The sequence below is a fragment of the Aulonocara sp. 'chitande type north' Nkhata Bay genome, linkage group LG23, assembly GCF_057382095.1.
Source record: "Aulonocara sp. 'chitande type north' Nkhata Bay isolate Kocher_YH1m ecotype deep benthic linkage group LG23, A_spYH_male_GT1.1, whole genome shotgun sequence".
Taxonomy (NCBI): Eukaryota; Metazoa; Chordata; class Actinopteri; order Cichliformes; family Cichlidae; genus Aulonocara; species Aulonocara sp. 'chitande type north' Nkhata Bay.
In genome coordinates, this window is record NC_141365.1 from 4,641,757 (window position 1) to 4,665,478 (window position 23,722).

Here is a 23,722-nt window from a genome sequence, read left to right on the forward strand (position 1 = left end):
TCACTGACTCATTGTTATTTTTCCCATAAAGCTTTTTTCTTATTTTTCTGTGCACATTTCAGTCACAGCTTTAAAAAAAACGTATTTTTACAGAGCTCATCTTGTAGCTCACATCAGACCTACTACTTTAATGTCTCTCCTGTGAGTGACAGACAGACATGATAAAGAAAACCTTTATGTTCCTGCTTCAGTAGTCACTTTAATAAAGGGTGAATCTAACGAATCACAGAAACTGTCTCCTAGTTTCTTACTTTGTTCACGCTTGGTGTTACTTTAAAATAATATTTTAACTTAAAAAAAAAATAGAAAACTGTTGTGTTTTCTATTAAAAGAAATCTCTATATATCGATAATTGGAGACAACTTATCTGGACCACCCCTCATACACCCCCCTTCTGGTTCTCTGTCTACGACCCTCCTGCTCTACAATGTTTGTTCTCTTTTTTTGTGTCCCTCCCCTTTTCCGTTCATTCACCTTTCATTAGCCCATAGGCTTCTGCCCAGTCAAGTCTTCTCTGAAGCCATTACTACACTGCAGCCTTAATTCACAATATATTATCTACAGGAAATGCTGCCAAGTGAGGATGTAGTCCCAGCTAGTGAAATTAAATTAATTAAATTGCTCAAGGATGCCGTAACTGTGTTTGGATCAAAGTCCATTATTTGGGATCCTCCTCACCCATTCCCACTGCGTAGAAAGGACTGCATCTTTTGTATGTAGTTGAAATAATGGAAACCATCAAAGCAAACACAATACAGCCTGTGATAATGTGAAACCTCTAATGGGTCATGATTATTTGAATTGTTTCTCCCAACTGGAAACCATCAGAATTTTTCTAATGGTTTCTGTTGATTCACTTCTCCACCCGCATGTGAACTGAACACATACTTCTACACATTTTAATGGCTATATTATAACAAAGGTGAGGACATAACATACAAGCTGCACTGCAAACCAGATCTAATTATTTAAGTATTTAAGCAAGTGGATACCCCATCATCTTTGCAGTGGCGTAAAAGTGTTAAAACATTTTGTAGCTGGCAGCAGATGTTTTCTGTCATTATGAAAGAAACTGCAGAGTCATAATTACACAGAGTAAAAGTGTTTATGCTGTAACCTACAGAAGTCAGACATGGTACAAGGTTTTAAAAGATCACAGAAAGAGGCTCAGTTGAAACAGTAAGTAAGAGGTGGTGATAAAGGAACAGTCTCACAGTTTATACATTCACGTCAAGGATAAGAGCTAATTTACATAAAATAAAATGTACACATTGCAGGCATGAAAAGTAGCGGTAATTATTATGTTTTCATCTTACATTTGATTTTTTTTTCACTAAACAAGATGCAAAAAGCATATTTATTTGTGCAGTATTAATATTATTCTTTTAGCATGTAGGTGAAAGCACTCGACAATACATTAGCATGTAAAGTTAAACATTATATTAAAAAAAGGCTTTTTTCACATTTTTGTGCTGATAGCAGATGGCAGTGGAGATCCAGATCATTTGTTCGCTTTGGCTGACTGAACAACTTGGCAGAACACAACATGCTGCATTAACTTTAACCTTCAAAGTCTGCAGAGTAGTGCATTTCAACGACGTGCCATTTAAGGTTGAGTGTGCAGGTTTTCATTCTTAAATAAAAACAGGCCGAGTGAATACATAAAAGAAAGAGGCATAAAACCAAAGAAATAATCATAACTTGTACAATACCTCTCCCCCATGTGCCGAATAATATTTAAATACCAATGAACAATAAGAAAGCCATTAAGAATAAGACATTTTAATTGTCATTTGAGTGATTAAAGAGGTGAGTCATGTGTGCGTCAGCTGGCAGTAGGCTACAGCTTCATATGTAGTGTCCTGCAGGCTATCAGATTTCAATATACTTGGTCTTATTTAAGCATCTAAAATGCAAATGCTAATCATAATATGTAGTTTCCTGGTTAATAAAAACAACAACAACACCTAATGACTTGCTAACTGATGGTTACGTAATTGATGGGCTATGCAAAATTATTATTCTTTAATTTGACCTTTGATGCCTCCAGGGATGTTTCAAATTCTAATTCAGTTGTCATAGTGCCCTTTGGGAAATGCAGATGGAAACTGACAGGCTCGCTTGTAGGATGTGTAAAATGTCAAGGGATTTCAGAATTATTCTCCTTTTGATAGTTCACCCCAGTTCATTCAATCTGACTGAAGGAGAACAGTCAGTGAATCAGCTTGAAATGACTTCCAGGCCCCGGCTTCACTGATGCATGTTCGACAACCTCTTTTTATTGTGTGTGCTACGTACAGCTCGTTAGAAATTATGATGTGCACAGAAGCAATTCTCTGCAAATACTCAGCAAAGGTTCTGCAGGAAGGAGCAAAAAGCATCTCGGGCTTCTAGAAAGGCGTGTCCATCTGACTGCCTTTCGGAGCGGGAGACACTACCCCGTAACTCCTTTCCTGCCACCTCAACCACTGCATGTGGACCTCTTTCTGGACCTATCAAGCAAACACACAGGCATAAATATCTGTTTAAATCAGTGTTTAGATTGTATCATTATGGTAAGAGCAATAGCTTAACATTTTGGGAAATTCATTTATTTGTTTTCAAAGCCTTTTGATACATGTGCAGTGCTTAGACCACCACTCAATGTAAGGTTTATGCCAAAGCCGCCCTAAACTAATAGTAATGGTCATAACCAAAATCATCTTTTATGTTTCTGTAAAGGTTAATCACAAGTATCTGTAAGCTCTTTGAAATTCTTAATGGTTTTCATTGTAGTTTCATTTTAGTTAACCGTGAATTTTCAAATTTACAGCTTTACAACAACAACAACAAAAAAATAGTTGAAAAAAAGTAAAGCACACTCTTTTTTATTGACATGCCAAATTAAAGTTAATTACTTGCATTCCTGATTGGGAAAATAAGTTTTAGTGTTTGACTGCTGTGCTCGGTCTCTCATAGAAGTCCATATTTGGGTATAAAAATGTGCATTCAATTTGTTATACACAACATAATGTCTTGTTTTACGCAAGTTTTTCACATATTTATAAAATATTTTCCTTTATTTTTTATGACAGTTGGTTCTGTGTGTTAGCCCTGCGACAGACTGGCGACCTGTCCAGGGTGTACCCTGCCTCTCGCCCTATGACAGCTGGGATAGGCTCCAGCGCCCCCCGCGACCCTGAAAAGGATAAGCGGAAGCGAATGGATGGATGGATGGTATAATAAATTTGTTAAGCACTATATGGCAAACTGGGAACCCATAATCTGGTATTTTGACTTAGCCTCTTATTACAACAACCATTTTTGTGGTTGGCAGTGCTCATGAATATCCGAGCCAAGACAAAAGCTTAACTGACATCAGACAATGCCGATGGCTTGAGTGCATTTTGGCAAAAGCAATCCCTCATTTAGTCTCCATCAAGCCTTTTACCTGCAAGCTTTGATGGCATGTGCACTACAAATGGAAATCATGTTCAGTGCCTACAGGTTCTGCATATTCATATAAAGATATCTGTTTATTCTGGTTAAATATACAGGGAGCGCAGAATTATTAGGCAAGTTGTATTTTTGAGGAATAATTTTATTATTGAACAACAACCATGTTCTCAATGAACCCAGAAAACTCATTAATATCAAAGTTGAATGTTTTTGGAAGTAGTTTTTAGTTTGTTTTTAGTTTTAGCTATTTTAGGGGGATATCTGTGTGTGCAGGTGACTATTACTGTGCATAATTATTAGGCAACTTAACAAAAAACAAATATATACCCATTTCAATTATTTATTTTTACCAGTGAAACCAATATAACATCTCCACATTCACAAATATACATTTCTGACATTCAAAAACAAAACAAAAACAAATCAGCGACCAATATAGCCACCTTTCTTTGCAAGGACACTCAAAAGCCTGCCATCCATGGATTCTGTCAGTGTTTTGATCTGTTCACCATCAACATTGCGTGCAGCAGCAACCACAGCCTCCCAGACACTGTTCAGAGAGGTGTATTGTTTTCCCTCCTTGTAAATCTCACACTTGATGATGGACCACAGGTTCTCAATGGGGTTCAGCTCAGGTGAACAAGGAGGCCATGTCATTAGTTTGTCTTCTTTTATACCCTTTCTTGCCAGCCATGCTGTGGAGTACTTGGACGCGTGTGATGGAGCATTGTCCTGCATGAAAATCATGTTTTTCTTGAAGGATGCAGACTTCTTCCTGTACCACTGCTTGAAGAAGGTGTCTTCCAGAAACTGGCAGTAGGACTGGGAGTTGAGCTTGACTCCATCCTCAACCCGAAAAGGCCCCACAAACTCATCTTTGATGATACCAGCCCAAACCAGTACTCCACCTCCACCTTGCTGCCGTCTGAGTCGGACTGGAGCTCTCTGCCCTTTACCAATCCAGCCACGGGCCCATCCATCTGGCCCATCAAGACTCACTCTCATTTCATCAGTCCATAAAACCTTAGAAAAATCAGTCTTGAGATATTTCTTGGCCCAGTCTTGACGTTTCAGCTTGTGTGTCTTGTTCAGTGGTGGTCGTCTTTCAGCCTTTCTTACCTTGGCCATGTCTCTGAGTATTGCACACCTTGTGCTTTTGGGCACTCCAGTGATGTTGCAGCTCTGAAATATGGCCAAACTGGTGGCAAGTGGCATCTTGGCAGCTGCACGCTTGACTTTTCTCAGTTCATGGGCAGTTATTTTGCGCCTTGGTTTTTCCACACGCTTCTTGCGACCCTGTTGACTATTTTGAATGAAACGCTTGATTGTTCGACGATCACGCTTCAGAAGCTTTGCAATTTTGAGACTGCTGCATCCCTCTGCAAGATATCTCACTATTTTTGACTTTTCTGAGCCTGTCAAGTCCTTCTTTTGACCCATTTTGCCAAAGGAAAGGAAGTTGCCTAATAATTATGCACACCTGATATAGGGTGTTGATGTCATTAGACCACACCCCTTCTCATTACAGAGATGCACATCACCTAATATGCTTAATTGGTAGTAGGCTTTCGAGCCTATACAGCTTGGAGTAAGACAACATGCATGAAGAGGATGATGTGGACAAAATACTCATTTGCCTAATAATTCTGCACTCCCTGTATGTCTACAACCAGCAATCGCTGAGCCACAGTGACTAGGTACCAGCTAGCTTGGCAAACCCTGCCTACAGCATTTTTTTTATCCAATGTGTTTAATGATTAACAAAAAAGACCAGAAAAAACCACAAGTCTGATTGCAGTTTGCATCATTATGGAGCATTATATGCCAACCTACTGCTGGCAAGGAGAGGCAGGTAACCAAACTGCTTGGATTAAAAATAATTCTGGATTTTTCGCTTCTACACTTACATTTTTGCAGAACTAAACAAAGTTAAATGAACTAGAATATTAAATTACGTTTTTAAATTAGTGCAAGGATAAGATAGGGTTGCAGTAGTTTTATATAACAGAGGTGCAACTTGTATCAATTTTCTTAGTAACCAATGAAGAAAAAAGTTGTAGAAGACAAACATCTATATTTAGCAAAATGTCAGACTATTTCTTTTATACTTTAAAAGTGAAACAAGAATCACCTCACTGTTGACAGATGAAAGCTAAACACAGTGTTTTATATATGTATATATTTATATATTTCTTGCTGAGAATCAATGCATTCATTCTGTGTATCAGTGAAACAATTAAATAGGTTACATAGGTAATCATACAAATAGTACATTAAATGAAATAATTCTCATGACCATTCGGTGACTCTAACGTGTTTCTCGTGTCTCTAAAGCATGTGAGTCATATAGTGTACACTGTCTGCTTCTGCCCCCAGTTTTTTGGAGGCTGGCCTTACATTAATCTTGCCAGTTACATAAGCATGCTGGGTCCTTTCCTTATGCAATGCTGGGAAGAGAAGTGGAAAATATTTTTTGCATTTTTAGCACTGACAACTCTAAACCAGTTACCTCCTGCTGGAATACAGATTAGCCACAATATTAAAATGCTCACTGAAGCGCCTGGGGAGCAAAGCCTTGCCACACAGCAGCTACTTTAGCACAAACTGCTCAAAATCTTAATGATGGGTATGATAGGGGTCTAGTGGATACATAGCGCATAACAGCTTGCTGACTATATGAGCCATGGCCTGCCAGATACATTGTGAGAAACAGACAAGCAATGTTCCTCTGGGAAACTCCCCATGTTCCTTTGTCATGCATGACATACCTAAATATTGTGGCAGACCATCTGTCACACTTCTCCACGGCAGCACTATTCCCTGATGGCATTGGGCTCTTTCAGCCAGTGAAAATGCTCCGTCGCAGTGCAAAAAGCTGTTCAGGAATCGTTTCAGGAACACGAGAGAGTTCAAGGTGCTGACTTGGCCTCCAAACATTCCTCATCTCAATATAACTGAGCCTCTTTGAGGTTGCGCTAAGTGTGACCCATGCTTCTAGAATAACAATAATACTATGCTTCTGAGACACCATGGGACAGTTTTGCGCATTGTGGCTGATGTGTATGAGTCTCACGTGAAGGCTAATTATGCACCACAGTGTGTGTAAATTGTGTGTGCAATTTTCTGAACACTTTAGAGTAGTGTGGTTTGTGTACTGACCTCTTGATTTAGAAAGCAATACAGAATGGCCACAAGAAGCCCCTGTGAAAGAGATGGGTTTAATCATTAATATTTATGATAATAATAAGTGACACTTTCATTAATAAATGGAACATGCTGCCTAAAAGGACAGAAAGTGAAGCAGATCTAATAACCAAACTGACTTTCAATTCTAGGCCTGCAACACAAAGATCTAATGTCGTCGAGATGCTGTCTCACACCCATAATGCTCAAACAGTGGAAGCCAAGTTAACATGAAGGATTATCACAGGATGCTGAAGAGACTATGGTACAGCATGTACAGTATGTGCCATTAGTGTTGATGCAATCCATGTGTGTACCTGGAAGGACCCCATACAGAGCTCGATACAAAGGCGCAGGTTAATATTGAAGTAGTCGGGCAGAAAATTGAAGAACATGTAGTGAGTTCCAAACAAAGGGATGAGGAGGAGGGTGGATTTAGTCAGGCGCCTGTTGCACAAAAGCAAAGGAAAAAGAGTCTGCTTATACGTACCTCATTTGAATGCTGCACCTGATATCATCATGCATGCAGACACAGTAATGATCAGATGCCAATCAAGATGATCTTTGTCTTTGTGTGTGTCATTCTGTATGCAGCCTCTCTTTACAAGAGGAAAGGTAAGCAGCGGGGGCATGATTTCAAATAGGGCTATTAAAATGTAGCTGCAGAGATAATGTCTTTATGTGTCAGGGAACATGTGAACTTAACTGGTGCAATTAAGTCAAGCATCATTTAACTTACTGTACCTATGGTATTTCTTTTATGAGATCCGGATTTACGTGATGTGCCTGAACATTTTCAGTCAATTAGTGAGTCTATTTCAATTAGAAATTCTAATGAGCCTCTTGGTAAGCGGAACTGCAGACGTGGCCAGACTGAATTACTGAATTATTCATGGCCTACAATAGTTTTTAATTTTTGGCACAACTTGCAATGTTCTCAGCATCAAACGTAACTATCAGAGTAAAAAAGTACCAGTGAGTGAAGAAAAGTATTTCAAAATGTCTGAAAACGTTTGCCAATTGAAGATAAACACGTCTTGTATCAGAAACGAGATGAATTTGATCGTTTCTGTGTTCAAAATGCAATAATGACTAAAATATGAGATTCTGTATCACGGCCGAGTTCCCATTGTCTACAACTGTGTCTGCACCTAAAGGATTACCTGTACTGAGAGGAGTTATTGAACTGGATCAGACGTGGATTGAGCTTTTGTATTAGAATTCTGATGATATTCATGAAGAGCATAAAATTGACCTGTTGAAAGAAAAAGCAAGAATGCAAAAATCAATACTAATACTAATAATAAAAAGTATTAGTATTACATCAAATGCTGCTTTCAGCAACATGATTATTGAATGTCATGGCAACAATATGAGCAGCCAAGCGTATAATTAACTTAGGCTGGTGTGGTGCCAATTTTTGCACTCTACTCTAATGGCACAAAAGAAGTTCATCCCAGTCCTTTCTCAGAGGCTGTCTCTAAAAAGAAGGTAAACAAATCATCTACGTAATAATCTCTAATCAGTGCATAATTAAAAAATTCATCATAATTTTTTGTTTCAGAAGAATGGGGGCATTTACCGCTATAGAGACAACAATCGGCCCCTTGATGATCCACCAATAGGGTGAGTCCTCATTGATGTCCCAACATCTGTGCAAGAAATGTGCACTTTAGAAGATTTCTTCAAGCATTGCATGCAGTAAATTTAATCGACGTCCTAAAAATAACACCCAACAATTACTGCTGAGTACAAAGTGAGTGCAAATTATCCATGTAAATGCACTTACAATATTATGTACAGTAGACTCACGTTCACATTCCCCTCTAATGCGTTTATATGCATCATTTTCATTAATTTAGCACAATTTAGCATTTCACCTATTGCTGCTTATGAGAAATAATAATGATTGTGGCTATAGAAGCTGTAATTCAAGTTTATACAAACTCTGTGTCCTCAAAATACACCCTGGATCCAATCCACAGGACTATGAAGAGCACCGGCACACCTGTTACAGAAATCAAAACTAGTGTCAGTGAGATGCAATCATTACACACGAAAATGGCTGAATCAGAGTTAGGAAGCTACCAGTGTGTGAACTGATTGGACGAGTATCAATTTTCCTAATATCTGCACCATGCAGAAGGAATAAAATGTAAATGAATTATTTTAAAGGTTGTGTGCACTACAGTGTACATCTTACAGTAAGTACAATGAACCCACATAATTCTATCCAAGATCTCATAGTGTGAGAGGCAGGTACATTCAATCTATAGCAGATCTAATAAATTATCAATATAAACGTTAACCTCCTAAGACCCGAACAGCATGCATTTTTAATTTCTCTTTGATATTTGGGCTGATTGTATTTACATTCATCAGGTCCCAAAGAATTACCAGGATTTTTTTTTTACCTAATTTTTGTTTCTAAGAAAAATGAGAGACACTTATGAGGATATTCATTTAAAATTTCGATAGAACAGTAGCAGTACAATGTCCTCGTAAGTGGATATCAGGCCCTTGTAGAGCAAAAATGAGTATTTTGGTCTAAATAACCCAAAATGTGATGTCCACATATGTGGACGCCAGGTATTAGGAGGTTAATATAGATCAATGCTGCACATGCCACTGAACCAGGAAACTTTTTAGCTGTTATAATAATATGCACATGTTGGCTGATGTTACCGTTTCTGCTTCTTTTTGACCTTGAAGGCTGCTGTGAAACTTTGCTAATCAGCACTTTAGGTGTGATCCAAATAAAATCCCAATGGGAAAGTAAAAGGTAAAAATGTTATTTTGGTATTTGCTATGCTTTATTTACAGACACTTGAATATTAACTGGGAAAAAATGACAGCACGAGGCAGAAGTTTTCCAAAATGAAATAAATGCTCCAAACTACCTGCAAGTTTGATGGAGTTAAAAATTGAAAATCCCCACTGCCAGTATTTGTTCAATCCAAAAAGAGCAACAAAAAACAGGGATTTTTTTCAGATTCCTGTTTGTATTCATGTATTTTCTTCGTTTAAAAACACACATACAACAGTACAAACAGGTGGAGTAATTTACTGAAACATGCAAACACAAATGGAACAAAAGGTAATTCAGGCCAAATCTGAGTTCTAACAAGCTCGAAAGGTAATATTTGGTATCTTCAAGCCTTTTGAAGACTTATTGCTCAAGACTTTTCACAGTATTGTAAAACTTTTTTTAACCTGATTCTTTCTCTAAAGTGTTTTACAGTATCTCTAAAAAAAGATGAGTTATAAAACTGTAATTTTTGGAAAATTCTAATGTTATCATACATGTCTTCTCACTATTGTTAAATCTGAGATATTGCAAAGTAGGGCCATGTTCTTTAATTTGGTAGGCGGCTCAACATAGCAAATGTTGGGGAAATTGTATGTCAAGGTCCTCACCCCATCCCAGCAAGCTGAAGCCCCACAGGCATCGGCGGCTATGATAGAAAGAGGAGAGCAGCAGGGAACTGAGGTAAAGTGCCTCCACCAGGAGCCAAAAAAAGTTTGCCATTACACAGTAGTGACAGAAGACCACAGAGGCTTTACAGGCAAACTGACCAGAAAGAACAAGAAGAGGGGAAAGGACAGAGAGCAAAGTGTAAGGAGGAATTAGTGTGGTAAGGCGTGCATAAGCAATATGTGATTATGCATAAATACATGAGATCAGGGAAATGCACCCAGAGGAATTTCTTAATACAAACAAGAAGCACTTGTCCCGAGCATCATTATCTTACTGTGGAAAGGGTGCAGTGGTTGGTGTCGTCGCTTGAGAACAGAGTAGCATCCTTTATAAACACCGCCACAGCTTTCAGGATGAACGTAAGAAAGAGCTGGATGTGAATAAAGTTCCTGGCACAACGCAGTTTCCTGTAAAAGAGCAGGAATACATTTATAACCAATACGAGATTTTGCATTGTACTGTATCATGAACAGCAAATGCAAAAACATCACATTTCTACAACTGTGCAAACTGGCGCAGTCTGTGGTTTTAGTTCATAGTTTTGATCAGTGAACAAAGAAAAATGTGAGTGGCAGAGAACAAAAATAAAAAAGAGACAGAGATGTAACTGATGCCAGTGATCTTGTTCGTGAAGCAATTTACTGGCAATCAGATTAGATTCATAAACAATCAGCTGGAAAGAGGAACAAACAAACTGTAACCCACAGAGCTGGTGCATAAGTTTTCAAAACGCTGTCTTGGCATTTGGTTACAGACTTGGTGAGGAGACTAAGGCACGTGTCAGGCCTACAAAACAGATAGGTGTTGGTCGGTGGGCTTATTTAAATGTGGAAAGAGCCAGGAAGGTTATTTCATCTGTTTCCAGTTTTCATGCAACACGAGCCTTTTATGGCACCACATGCACTGTACAGACATCACAGTGTTATCAGCTGTGTAATCTAAATCCTACAAAGAGTGTAAATTTCCCAACTCCCTTATCTCTTACACATTCCATCAGATCTAATTCCAAATGGGGACACAAAGACGTGGCAGAGTTGCAAAACTGCCATGTGCTGTGTGAGTGTCGATGAGTATCAGGCACTGGTAAAAGTTTTTCATAAACCCAGACTTGAAGAGAGTGCCTTGAACCCATCAGCAATCCCACTTTATTGTTCTGTGAACAATAAAGTTGCATCCTTTGTAAAGCAGTTCATCTGAATTTCGAGCTGTTATTTCCATTGCTTATGTCACCCAAAATGTGCTTTTTACTGACAAAAAGCTAAATAAAAATCAGTATTTTCGGTTTATACCTGAAGAGTAGCAGGATCAACACAGCAACAGCCAACACCACTAGAGAGATGCTGTAGCCAATGGTGTATATGAGCTTCACTGAGGCAAAGTAAGACTCCTCCATCTGGAAGCAGGATGAAAATGAAGATTTTGAATGAAAGGAAATTATACTCAAATATCAAAGCTTTTCAAAATGATGTCAGACATCAAAATGAATGTAATGTCTTAAAATGAGTCTAAATTACAGGCAAGATTGAAACTAAACTGCACTGAGGAGATGACTGTGGAATAACTGCAAGAAAGCTTTCCATATTTTGTGTCTTAGCCTAATGGCAGAAAGAGAGTTGGCTAAGCACATAGCTAAATCTACTATGAAAAAGCTACTTAATTACAATACACTGTCACATTTAATTACTAATGTTCTACTTCAGCTATTTGGAACATTTAAGACGTCTTTTTAAAATAACAATAATAATAATAATACAAAAATATGCTCTTTTTAGCATCAAATATGGAATCTTTCCAAAAGAAAAGACTTCATGCTCTCTTTGTGAGCTATTATGCAACGGGTCAAATTAGATCCACTCATTCTGCAAAAGTGTTTATATTTGTATGATTTTTCATACAGCCAACTATCATGTGTTAGCTGTACCTGAATCTCCAAAGAAGCAAAAGTAGGAACATGCACAGTGGTTCAACTACAGTCCCAAATGTGTCCTGAAACATGGAATATGTTAATAATTTTGCTAGCTTTTTTTTGTTTATTTCCACAGGTGCATTTCTGTCCTTCTGTTTTGTTTCCCCTTTATTGCTGTTGGTTGCCTCTTTGTTCCTGGTGCTTCTCCTCCTGTTTCTAATTTTCTGCCTGACCTCTGTGCTCCCAATCTAGTCTCACATTCCTCAGTCTGACATCCCTAGCTGCCTCGCTTCAGCAACTCTCACCTCGGGGATGTCATCATCCACATTGCAGGCAACATGGTATGGTGGGAATGGCCTCGACCAACCTCCACTTGTACAGTTTCGGCTCACTGACCCTAAAGACGAAAGATGTGAGCTCAAGAGTCAGTTGTGCAATGCTGAGACTGACTTTAGTAATAATCAGGGTTACATATTTATGTGTGATATTTTGATGCAGACTGAAATGTCAGAAAAAGTTCTCGTGGATTGTCATAAAATTTCTTACTTTAGTGCTGACCCCCCTGACTCATCATCTAGACTTCATCTGCAAAACTGACATTCTCAACTGTAGCTTGTGTGCAGTGGTAATCAGGAGCATGACAATTCTGAAAACACCAAAACTGCAATACAAACATCTGCATTATTGTATCGCAGTTTCATTTGACCATATCCTGATACTTGCGTAATTCTGTTGAAGCCTAGTTAAAGCAAGCTAATCTGGTGAAATCAGTCAAATTTAAAAATCATTCAAGAAATTGGTGAGCTGAAAATAAGTTTAATAGAGGTAAAAAAAATTCCCCATCTTTTGCTATTAATCCCCTTTAAAGAAAACCAGTGCACTAACGACATAGTGGCTCCTCCAGCTAATGATGATCACAGTTCACATGTTATTGTACAGTGTGAAGAACAGAACGAAACTGATATGTTTATATCATATCATATATATTGATTACATTTTCAAAATAAAGCAACATCAATTCCTTAAGTATTTGCTAGTGTTAAACATGACTATTATTAAAAAATGTCAGTTTCTGGGGGGGACGTATCAAATGTGTTCAAATTCATTCACCATGACTGGCGCCACAGACGCCTCCTTTAATGGAAACAAAATGGTTTCACAGTTTAGCACCAGCAGTGTCTGTAGCTGGGACTGACCAAATACGTGGTTGATCCTACTGAATCCGTAGGAGGAGTTTGCTTGTTGGGGTTAGAGCAGGGCTTTCACACTGTGAGTGCTCGGGCCCTAATAAATCAAATTTCAGATATTGCTACTGTATGTCTGAAAATGCTGATGTTTTCAATCCTTTTAAACCTCATGTCTGTCATTGTATTAACCTTTTTCAGTTGTTAGATTTCGCTCGCAAGTTAAAGTCCTGCTCACCGACTTGACATAAAGTTAATATGGCGCTTGAATTTTGCCCAGGGCATCAATGTACTTAAGTATGGCTTCACTGAGCTGCTGCCTCTTAGTGGTGGTCAGAGTCTGTTGAGTATGTACATCTTGTTTGCTCATTTTGGGTTTGACTATCTGTGCACACTTTCAAACTTGCTTATTTATCTGTTAGTGAAAATTTAATTGGATTGCAGTCTCCTGTGACAACACAAATTCATAGCCTGCCCAAAAGATCAATTTAATCACCGAATGAAAAAAAACACGCACTTTATGAAGACATCAGTATTACAAAAAACACCCTTTGACGTCAGAGGATTAATAATTTAGCTTAATAATGGCCCGTTTCCAGCATGTGATCTGGCACTCACCTGTGCTATTTCTGAAGAGGGAGAAGACTGCAGGACAAGCTCTGTGCACAGTCTCCCCAACAACTGCATGAGGCCAGCAGGTGACCGCATCCCAGAAGGGCCAACAACCTTTTCGACAAAGGTTTAGGAGGAGAAAGAAGGTTAGAAAAGGTGAGTATCAGAGTGCTGAATCGGAAGGAAAGACAGTGAGATTCCATAAATCATATCTGAAATACACAGTTAAAAATATATAGATAGAGTGTAAAAGCAAGTGGTGTAAATCATGAGCTTGCTTCCAACTGCAATCTTCAACGGCCTAGCGCCCACCTCCTTGTACATTTCATAAGGACAAAAAAAGTACTGTAGGTCCCCAAGCAAAAGCCTTATCTTGTGATAGATTACATACATAAACCCTTATGTTGCTATCCTTATTGGTCTCATTTACTGATGCATCAAAGTGATATATCACCTAGTTTGTTTTCATTCTGCAGTTAGAACGCCAACAAGAATATTTCCCGATAATGGATGGTTTTCTGTGAAGCTTCTATTCCAGCTCAGACCCCTGCACTTAATGTGAGCATTACTATATTTCATAACACAACTGCAACCACCCATGAATTCATATGAGCAGTTGCAATGATGAGAACAGGATGGTTAGATTTCAAAAAGGAAAACACACCTTCTGTGCTTCTGTTCTCCTGTTCTGCAATGTACTGAAGGCAGTGACGCTCTTCTTTCTCCAGCTGAAAAATGTATTCACATTCAGGATGCAGACTTGAGAACGCCTAGAGGTACAAAACAAGGCAAGGGGAGAGATGTTTAGTACACTGAGAGGTATAAGCTGTGCTAAGTTAGTGTCTCATTACATGAAAGAGACTCCGTGTATGTGAAAAAAAATTGCGCCTTCTTTTAAAAGAGCAGTGACTCATTTTACTTTCTAGCTAAAACACAACAAAACAAAACACATACTTATTTCCATTGATGGCATTTACCAAAAATATCTTTTAATACATCACACAGAAGACGTTTGAAAATGAGCAACTATCCATCCATGCTCCGACTCAGACATTCTTCTTTTTATCGGTGTCCTAATTTTTCACTGTGATGTTTTTTGGGAGCCCAACAAATAAGGGGGTAAAGGGTCGATGTAAGGCAAGTGTTGGATGGTAGAGAGTGCAGGGAAGAAAGCAGCAGAGTGGCATGAAACTGTAAACTTAAAGTGCATGAATTTGTGTGTATTGCTGCAATCTGTTGCACTAAAATATATTTTTGTAAAAATACATTGTTGTTGTTGTTGGGTTGTTTTTTTTTGTTTTTTTTTAAAAGGTCAATGCGCTCTCATGCCAGCACATCAAATAATATCCTTTTGTCAGATGCTGTCTGGGTCCAGCTGAGTCCTGCAAAGGTCAGCTTGAGAGGTAAGTCACTGTTTATCCATCGGGGGATTGTGGTTCCCATGCTGCTTGGAGCTTTGGAGCTTTGCGTTTTGCACCTTACTTTGCTGTTATCCCGCCTCTCGCCCTATGACAGCCGGTTTAGGCTCCAGCTTCCCAGAACCTTGAATTGGCAGTTAGGAAAATAGATCGATGAATGGACCGTGACCCTGAACTGGATAATCGGACGTAAATGGATGGATGGATGGTTTAGGCACTAAATGCTGATTGGTTAGGTTTAACCAATCAGAGTTTTGGCTACATTTTGCTTTATAGCAGTACTCTTTAATATCAGTAACCCTGCACATTGTAAAATGAAAAATGGGAGCCATAAACCTGTAAGTCAGGGCAAAGACTCCAAAGAACAAATGCAACATGCAACCCCCTTGGACTGAGAACGCACTACATATACAATAAACCATTCTCTGTGATATGGGTAACATACCATAGATAGGCAATGCTGGGTGAAAAACATCCACTATTATTTTATAGCCTAACATCCGACCCTCCAGTTAGGGTCAACATTAATGTTTTTTATGTAATCTATCTTACAAAACAAGCACACATAAATTTAACTGAACATTTTTTTAAATATACTGCACAACAATTTCTCTCTCTGCAGGAATGCAAATGGTCGGCAGTGACTGAGGTAGATTTGGGGGGGCTACAGTGACAGCTATGGGTTAAATCAAAAAATCTATATATCTCATTATTTTATCCTGCCAGCAAACTTATGTGGTCTCAATCTAAAGGTCAGAGCAGCAGAGGGGGTCTTGTTGAGCTGTTACAAGATACTGCAACAGTGTGCTTCATATTATTGCTACCCACCTGTACATAGATAGCTCAATATGGTGCCTCACCATATGAAGGCAACAGAATCTCTTACTGTAAAAGCTTCCTTGACATCAGTTACTACATTCCTCAGTTTAATAATCTCTCTACTAATTCCAAAGCAATATGGTTAATTCGATTTAGAAATGGAAATTATCTGGAGCATCTGCCATAAAAGAAGAAAAACATTAAAGCAGAAATATCACAGATGGAAGAGATAATGAGTCAGTCCACCTGACCGTGTGGCGCTTGCAGACACTGTACGTGTCCACAGGAATAACACTGGTAAGTCACACGACTTACACGTGTGTGGTCAAGGTACAGCTCTTGTTTTGCTGACCTTAATCTTAACTTTATGAGGATGTGTTTTCCTTATGGGGATAAAAGCAAGTCAAAACATAATGTTCTCTGAATTAATGGATATACAACTCGTGTGTGTGTGCGGATTATAGTAGTAGAACTATCTTTATGAGGGCTGGTTTGAGTCTTAAATCATCAGAGTGAGGGTATTTTGGCCTATCCTCACTTTCTCACACCCGCTTTAAAGCACTGGTTGAAGATGAAGACTTGTTTTTAGTTTATTCTAGAATTAGTTTTATATTAGAGTTAGGATAGAGGATGGGAGCAGCACTTATTTGTGATAGTTAACTTCAAGATAAGGCACTAGGAAATGTATTGTGTCAATGAATGCCCTCATAAAGATAATCAAACAAACGTGTGTATGTTTAAAACATGGCACAAGGACAAAACAAGAAAACGGAGGCAAATATATCATAACGCCCCTCTAATTTTAACATTTTGAGCCTATCTTGCAATTTGTAACTACCCAATGCCGAGTAGTTACAGGGCAGCTCTTTGAGCTGTTTCTTTACTTTGAATCCATTTAACCTCCACAGATTAAGACAGCAGGTCACACAGCCCTAAAACACAAAACATCTGTTACAGATACACACATATTGCTAAGACTTTTGTCCTTGTTTCAGCTTTTCCATCTCAGTTTAAAAATCCTTGAGGGGAAAACAAGTGTCTTTCTGACAAGATGCTACCAAGCTCTTAATGAAACAAACCCTCAGAGGCTAAATTCCTGTGGGACGACAAAGACTTCCTGTGGAGAACCCTGATTAGTCACCACCTTTCTGAGTGCCATCCAATAGGATGAACTGTTTGTGCGCCACAAGCATTTGCCTTTAAAAAGACGGGTTTTTCTGTAGGTGAAACAGCCTCATTTGAAAGGTCACCAGGAGTGATTTCATGAAATTACATGTGCATACTCGTGCACAAATACAGTGTTTTTAATATCATAAACCTGTGCTTTGATTTGAATTCAGTGAAGTGTAAAATTATCGGGGGGAAAAACACCGCAGTTTCATTTTACTGAAAAATATTGGTTGACTTTCAGGGTTGTTGCACCAATTCTGCTGAAAGACATGAAAATTGGTTTGGAAATGGAAAATAAAATGATGAATGAGTAGCAAAAGACCTGATTTAAAAAAAAAAATCTAATATACGTGTTATTCTAAAGTTGTCATTTAAAGAAATGGTGAAATGGTGCAGTTATGAATCTCCTCACTATCAAACACTAAATAAGTGTCAGTTTTACATGTTAGATAAGATATTTATGATCAGGTCTGCCTTTGAGATTCTTATCAAAGGCAAACAGAAGGTTGTTTATCCAAACAAGAAGAAACCTGTACCTTAGAATTCATGATTTATTTAAAAACAGATATCTAAACTTGGGGAATGAAACTGTTCATTTCTATTACTCATCTCAGCCATTTTCATCTCACTGTGAACAAGTTCATCATCTCTCTCTCTCACACACACACACACACACACAGATAATGATAGTCTTACAAATAACAGACCGCTTTAGTATGTATGCCAAAACCACCTACAGAATAAACACATACAGGAAACTCGCTGGAAATTAACACAATCTCACTGACAACTGTTGGACACAAAAAGTGTTTCCTCTTCATTTTCTTTAAGTAAGTGGAAACAAACATGCAAGCACTCAGTACTATCCCCCCTCCATCAATGATACGTGGAAATGTTAGAAACAACCAGAGCATACATATCCCTGCCAGTCCTCTTTGTTCCTAATGCAATGCTAATAATTTAATGAGAGGTGTTATGGTGAATTTTACCCAACAATTACTACTCTTCTCGTTCAAAGGCTGGCAGGGGATTTTTTTTTAAAGGCTTCCCTTGTCTTCTGCAGATATAATGAATGCAAACAGAAAGACTGTGCAGTGTGTTGTGCTTCAGTTTGTATAGCGCTAAATTGTTTCCTTCTAAACCAGGGGTAATTCATTGTAAAATTTGTTCTAGGGCATTTATATTCATTGTTGAAAAATCATAAATATGACTAAATAGCTGTTTCTCATGCAAAAGGGTGCTGTGAGGACATTTATTCTATAGGAGTAGCGTGCAGGTTAGGGGAAGTAAGACCCGTTTTGAATGCAGGGGGTGAAGAATACAGCAAGTCAAGACTGGATGGTTACAGGCACCAAGGGTGCATGTCGTGCTCATGCATTTCAAGAGCATGATGGAGACAGTATGCTGCAGTTAAAAGACAGAAACAGTGGGAGATTTAAAGATGGGTGGGTGGCTGCACAAGGTAAGTCTGAACAATATGAGCCTTGAAACTAAATGCAAAGCCAGTGGTCCATTTGCGTTGCCAGGTTAGCATGCTGCCTGCCATAAAATATGTTCCCTGAGAGGTGAAGCCTATTATCCACTAACTACCCAAAAAGGGGCCATAGGAATGGGCTCACTTTGCAGATGCTGCCATCTATTTTCAAAAGCAAATGGGGTGCACTTTTATGCTGCTTTACGCAGTACTCAGGCACAGTGCAAAAACATAACATCGTCATTCAATCAGAAAGATAGAACAAACAAGGTCAGCCTCTAAAGTTCAGATTATGTCAACAGAAAGGAACAGTTTGACATTTTTTCCCTTTTTGTTTTCTTGCAGGTAAGATAGATATGAACGAAAGAGCTGGTGTAGTTTAGCATAATTGGATCAAACAAAGTCCGTTCTAGATTTTCTCTTCTCTTTTATAGAATGTAAATCTACACGTAAGCAATCAATCTAATAGCAGAATGAACATGGTTTACCTCAGAAGGGGTGCCATACATTTTTTATGTGTGTATGTAACTATGCAGCCAAAACTAGAGTTCCTTTCCACCCTTTTGTCTTTCTATTTGTTTTTCACTCACGTCCTGATTAAAATGCAAATTTTCAATCATATCTGAGCTTTCAGCAGAATACAGACCTCCCATACAGTACTGTAGCACTGGTCTTGTTTGTCGTGATTGTGTGCGTCTATGTGTGTGTGTGTAGTTCATTATGATTCTCAGCAGTCCTGAGTAGCGAAAGAGAATGAAGAGGTACACGGGGATGAGTGTTTGCCCTGTTCCCATTCTCTCTTTGCCACACTGAGCATCACACCACCCGTTTGTCTGCTTTTCATATTTCTAGTCCGTTATGGAAATTAGCGAGGTGGCCCTATAATAATATCCCCATAAAATCTGTTGATTAGGAAAGAAGAAGTGTTGGCATATGAATGTGCGCAGATGTGTGTATGGTTTGTTGCCTGTATTGCTCCTTCACAGTTGACCAGACAAAACAAATTGAGCACTAAACACAGAGTAAATAATTTATAATAATACTGGCAAACAAAAGTCACTCAGTTATTTTGATCTCACTAGATAATTTTAGTGGTGACTATGATAAATCAGATAATATATAATAATATATTATCTGATAATATAATAGACTGAGGGTCGCAGATGCCAACAGACTTAATAAACTAATCCGTAAGGCCAGCAATGTTGTGGGGATGGAGCTGGACTCCCTCAAGGTGGTGTCGGAGAGGCGGATGCTGTCCAAGATAAAGACAATGTTGGATAACACCTCCCACCCACTCCATGACATGCTGGTCAGTCACAGGAGCTCGTTCAGTGAGAGACTGAGATTACCAAAAAGCACCACTGAACGACACAGGAAATCTTTCCTGCCTGTGGCCATCTCCCTGTACAACGCATCCACTTAACACACTGTTTACTGCTACAACTACACATGTTTCTTTTCCAACTATTTATTTATGAGTGACTTATGTATGTATGTATATATATGTATATATTGTACTATTCTTAGTTAGCGTATTGTCTGTCTTGTCTTAATGTTGGTTTATAATGGAGCACTGTAACAAAAAATTATTTCCCCCAGGGATCAATAAAGTATTCTGATTCTGATTCTGATTCTGAATATACTGTACTTAGTCCCTTAAATACACCAGCAACACAATATATACATGTTTCCATCAATTACTACCTGACTGTTTGTTATACTTACTATAGCACCAAAAACGACAAGTGTTCAGTGCAATGGTACACTGTTATTTTCATTATCATCATCAATCTATTTTTTTCTTTAATCAAATTAAGACTGAATTGTTTTATGCAGAATATACAGAATGTAAAGAAAGCTATATTGTTCAAACTACAGGGAGGGTCATTTATATGGATACACCGTAATAACATGGGAATGGTTGGTGATATTAAAGTCCTGTTTGTGGCACATTAGTCTATGTGAGGGGGCAAACTCCTCAAGACGGGTGGTGACCATGGTGGCCATTTAGAAGTCGGCCATCTTGGATACAACTTTTGTTTTTTCAATAGGAAGAGGGCCATGTGACACATCAAACTTATTGGTAATGTCACAAGAACAACAATGGTGTGCTTGGTTTCAACATAACTTTATTCTTTTATGAGTTACTTACAAGTTTCTCTTTGTTCACAGCCATTGACATGTTGAAGAGGTTAACGTGAGGAGCGGATCGAAATTGTGTTGATATCTGGTGAACGCAGTAACCGGGTCATTGCAGCAGATTTCAATGCAAGACACCCTACGAGACCACCCATCTCCCATGCTACAGTTAGCAAACTGCTTGCTAAGTTTCGTGAAACTGGTTCAGTGTTGGATTTGCCAAAATGTGGACGCAAGAAAACTGTCACTAATGAAGAAACATCAGTGGCTGTCCTAGCTTCATTCAGCAAGAGCCCACAGCGTAGCACTCGCCGCATGTCACTGGAGAGTGGCACTAGTCGAACGTCCCTTCGGCGGATATTAGCTACTCACAAATGGCACCCTTACAAACTCCAGCTACTGCAGCATCTCAACGAGGATGACCCAGATCGGCGCACAGAATTTGCAGAATGGGCAAAACAAAAATTGGAACAGGACCCTCAGTTCACGCAGAAGATTTTGTTCAGTGATGAGGCAAACTTTTATGTGAATGGTGAAGTTAACAAACAAAACCACCGCTATTGGTCTGACACTAACCCACATTGGATGGATCCAGAAGGCAATTGTCTATGGTGTGAAGATACGAGATGTGCAGCACCTGAAACTACGGATGCTGGATGCCTGTGCTGGCATTTCTCCTGCGGTGTTGCTATCAGTGTGTGAAGAGTGGGAGAAGAGGGTTGCACTGACAATCCAACACAATGGGCAGCACATTGAACACATTTTATAAGTGGTCAGAAACTTGTAAATAACTCATGAAAGAATAAAGTTACATTGAAACCAAGCACACCATTGTTGTTCTTGTGACATTACCAATAAGTTTGATGTGTCACATGGCCCTCTTCCTATTGAAAAAACAAAAGTTGTATCCAAGATGGCCGACTTCTAAATGGCCACCATGGTCACCACCCGTCTTGAGGAGTTTGGCCCCTCACATAGACTAATGTGCCACAAACAGGAGTTTAATATCACCAACCATTCCCATGTTATTACGGTGTATCCATAGAAATGGCCCACCCTGTAGTTTGGAAATGCTGAGCAAGTCTAGAATGTGGCATTTTGTGGCAGACCAAAGACAGAGAAAACTAAGAAAACTGGCAAATATTCACATTTGGAAAAAGAAAAGGTTTGACTTTCTCGCCCATAAATACATGTACAACATCCACTCATATACAGAGATACACAGAAATCCTCCATCTTATCCATATTAAACCCATAATCGCACATAAGCACATATAAACTCACTGGCCACTTCAGTAGTTACACCTTGCTAGTTCTGTGTTGAGGCAAAAATGTGTGATGTCATGATAGCATCGCACATATGCTGCAGATTTGTTAGCTGCACATCTACAATGACAATCTCCCATTCCACCATATCCCAAAGGTTCTCTACTGCATTGAGATCTGGTGACTGTGGAGACCATTTGAGTGCAATGAACTCACTGTCATGTTCAGGAGAACATTCTGAGTTGAGCTTTGTGACACAGTGCTTTATCCTGCTGGAAGCAACAAGAACGGGATGGACATGGTCAGCAACAATACTCAGGTAGGCTATGTAGGGGCCCCAAGTGTTTGATACAAGGCTGGATGCTCTCATGTCGTTTATGCCAAATGCTGCCGCAGAAATCGAGAATCATCAGACCAGCCAATGTTTTTCCAATCTTCCGTTGTCCAATTTTAAAGAGGCTGTTGAATTGTAGCCTCAGTTTCCTCTTCTTCAACTGACCATTCTCCTCTGACCTTTGGTATTGACAAGAATCTTTCACCCAGGGAGCTGCTGCTCACTGGATATTTTCTCATTTTTGGACCATTTTCTGTAAACCCTAGAGACTGATATGTGAGAAAATACCAGCAGATCAGCAGCTTCTGACATACCCAGCCATCAGGCACCAACAACCCTGCTTCCTCAGACACTTAAATTACCTTTGCTCCTCATTCTAAAGCTGGGCTTTAACTTCAGCAGGTCATCCTGACCATGTCTATATGCCTAAATACAATGAATTGCTATGATATTTGCATCAGGCACCTAAAACTGTACCTGACTGTAATCCGTGATGCTCTCTGTAATCTATAGTCTTAAAGCAACAGCAGTACATTAACATTGTGACAATATTTCAACTCCTTCAGTGTGCAGCTGAAACGCAGTATATCAGTGTGTACATTCACGTCAGAAAAATAAATACTTTAAACCTCTGTGAAGAACAATTGTCTGGAAACAGACACAGAAGCTCAAAAAGGCGGATTGATTTGTTACCGATGTGCTTTTCTTTTAAGTAATGCAGTCCAAATCATGCAATCTGCACAGTCAGAGAAAATGTTTAAAAACATGACCTGGAGCTGATGCGCTTCAGCCGTGTAATTACACTGTTTTCTTGCTGCTTTGCTTCAGACACATTTATTTAATAATAGAATTATCTCTGGAAATTCGGCGACTTATAAGCTTTTCAGCTGATTATTACTTAATAAAAATAGTTCATCATGACTTTTCTTTAAAAAAAAAAAACAACCCAACAAACATGCAGTCAAAGTAAAGACACTCACAGCTGGAGCCAAACACAGAGTGAGGAAAATCCCTCGGACACTGTACATGTCGTCCGCTCAGTAGGTTTCTCTCCGCTGAGTCCAAACTGCTTTCCTGAGACACTCTCCAGCAAGAGGACGGGATGCTGCGCTCTTTCCAGGTGTAAATACTTTTATCAATATGGCAACAATATAAATGTAGGGATTCCGGGATGCATTTTCACAATAAAAGCCTCGCCCCTGGGCTTCTCGTATGTAATGCTTGTGGATAAACAACTTTTCACACATCTCCATGAAAACAACAACAACGCCAATAACGCAGGAATAGGGGAGACTGAC

General features: G+C 39.0%; 1 protein-coding gene across 1 annotated transcript; it reads right to left on the reverse strand.

Moving 5' to 3' along the window:
• Positions 1 to 99: 99 nt before the first annotated feature.
• ghrhrl (growth hormone releasing hormone receptor, like) lies at positions 100 to 23,538 on the reverse strand. Its single transcript, XM_086283494.1, has 13 exons — positions 23,405 to 23,538; positions 14,466 to 14,571; positions 13,808 to 13,915; positions 12,311 to 12,402; positions 11,389 to 11,492; positions 10,374 to 10,506; positions 10,039 to 10,192; positions 8,569 to 8,629; positions 8,204 to 8,273; positions 7,785 to 7,876; positions 6,939 to 7,068; positions 6,598 to 6,639; positions 100 to 2,492 (listed from the first exon to the last, which is right to left on the reverse strand). Exons 1-13 carry the CDS (start codon positions 23,450 to 23,452, stop codon positions 2,391 to 2,393), a joined length of 1,242 nt encoding a protein of 413 aa, XP_086139620.1. The 5' UTR covers positions 23,453 to 23,538; the 3' UTR covers positions 100 to 2,390.
• Between the last annotated feature and the right edge of the window lie 184 nt (positions 23,539 to 23,722).

Coding starts and splice junctions, on each gene's coding strand:
- ghrhrl (XM_086283494.1), bottom strand. CDS start 23,452: ATGTACAGTGTCCGAGGGATTTTCCTCACTCTGTGTTTGGCTCCAGCT. Junction 13,916..14,465: donor GGAGAACAGAAGCACAGAAG/GTGTGTTTTCCT, acceptor TTTGTCGAAAAG/GTTGTTGGCCCTTCTGGGAT. Junction 11,493..12,310: donor TGGATGATGACATCCCCGAG/GTGAGAGTTGCT, acceptor TCCTGCTTCCAG/ATGGAGGAGTCTTACTTTGC.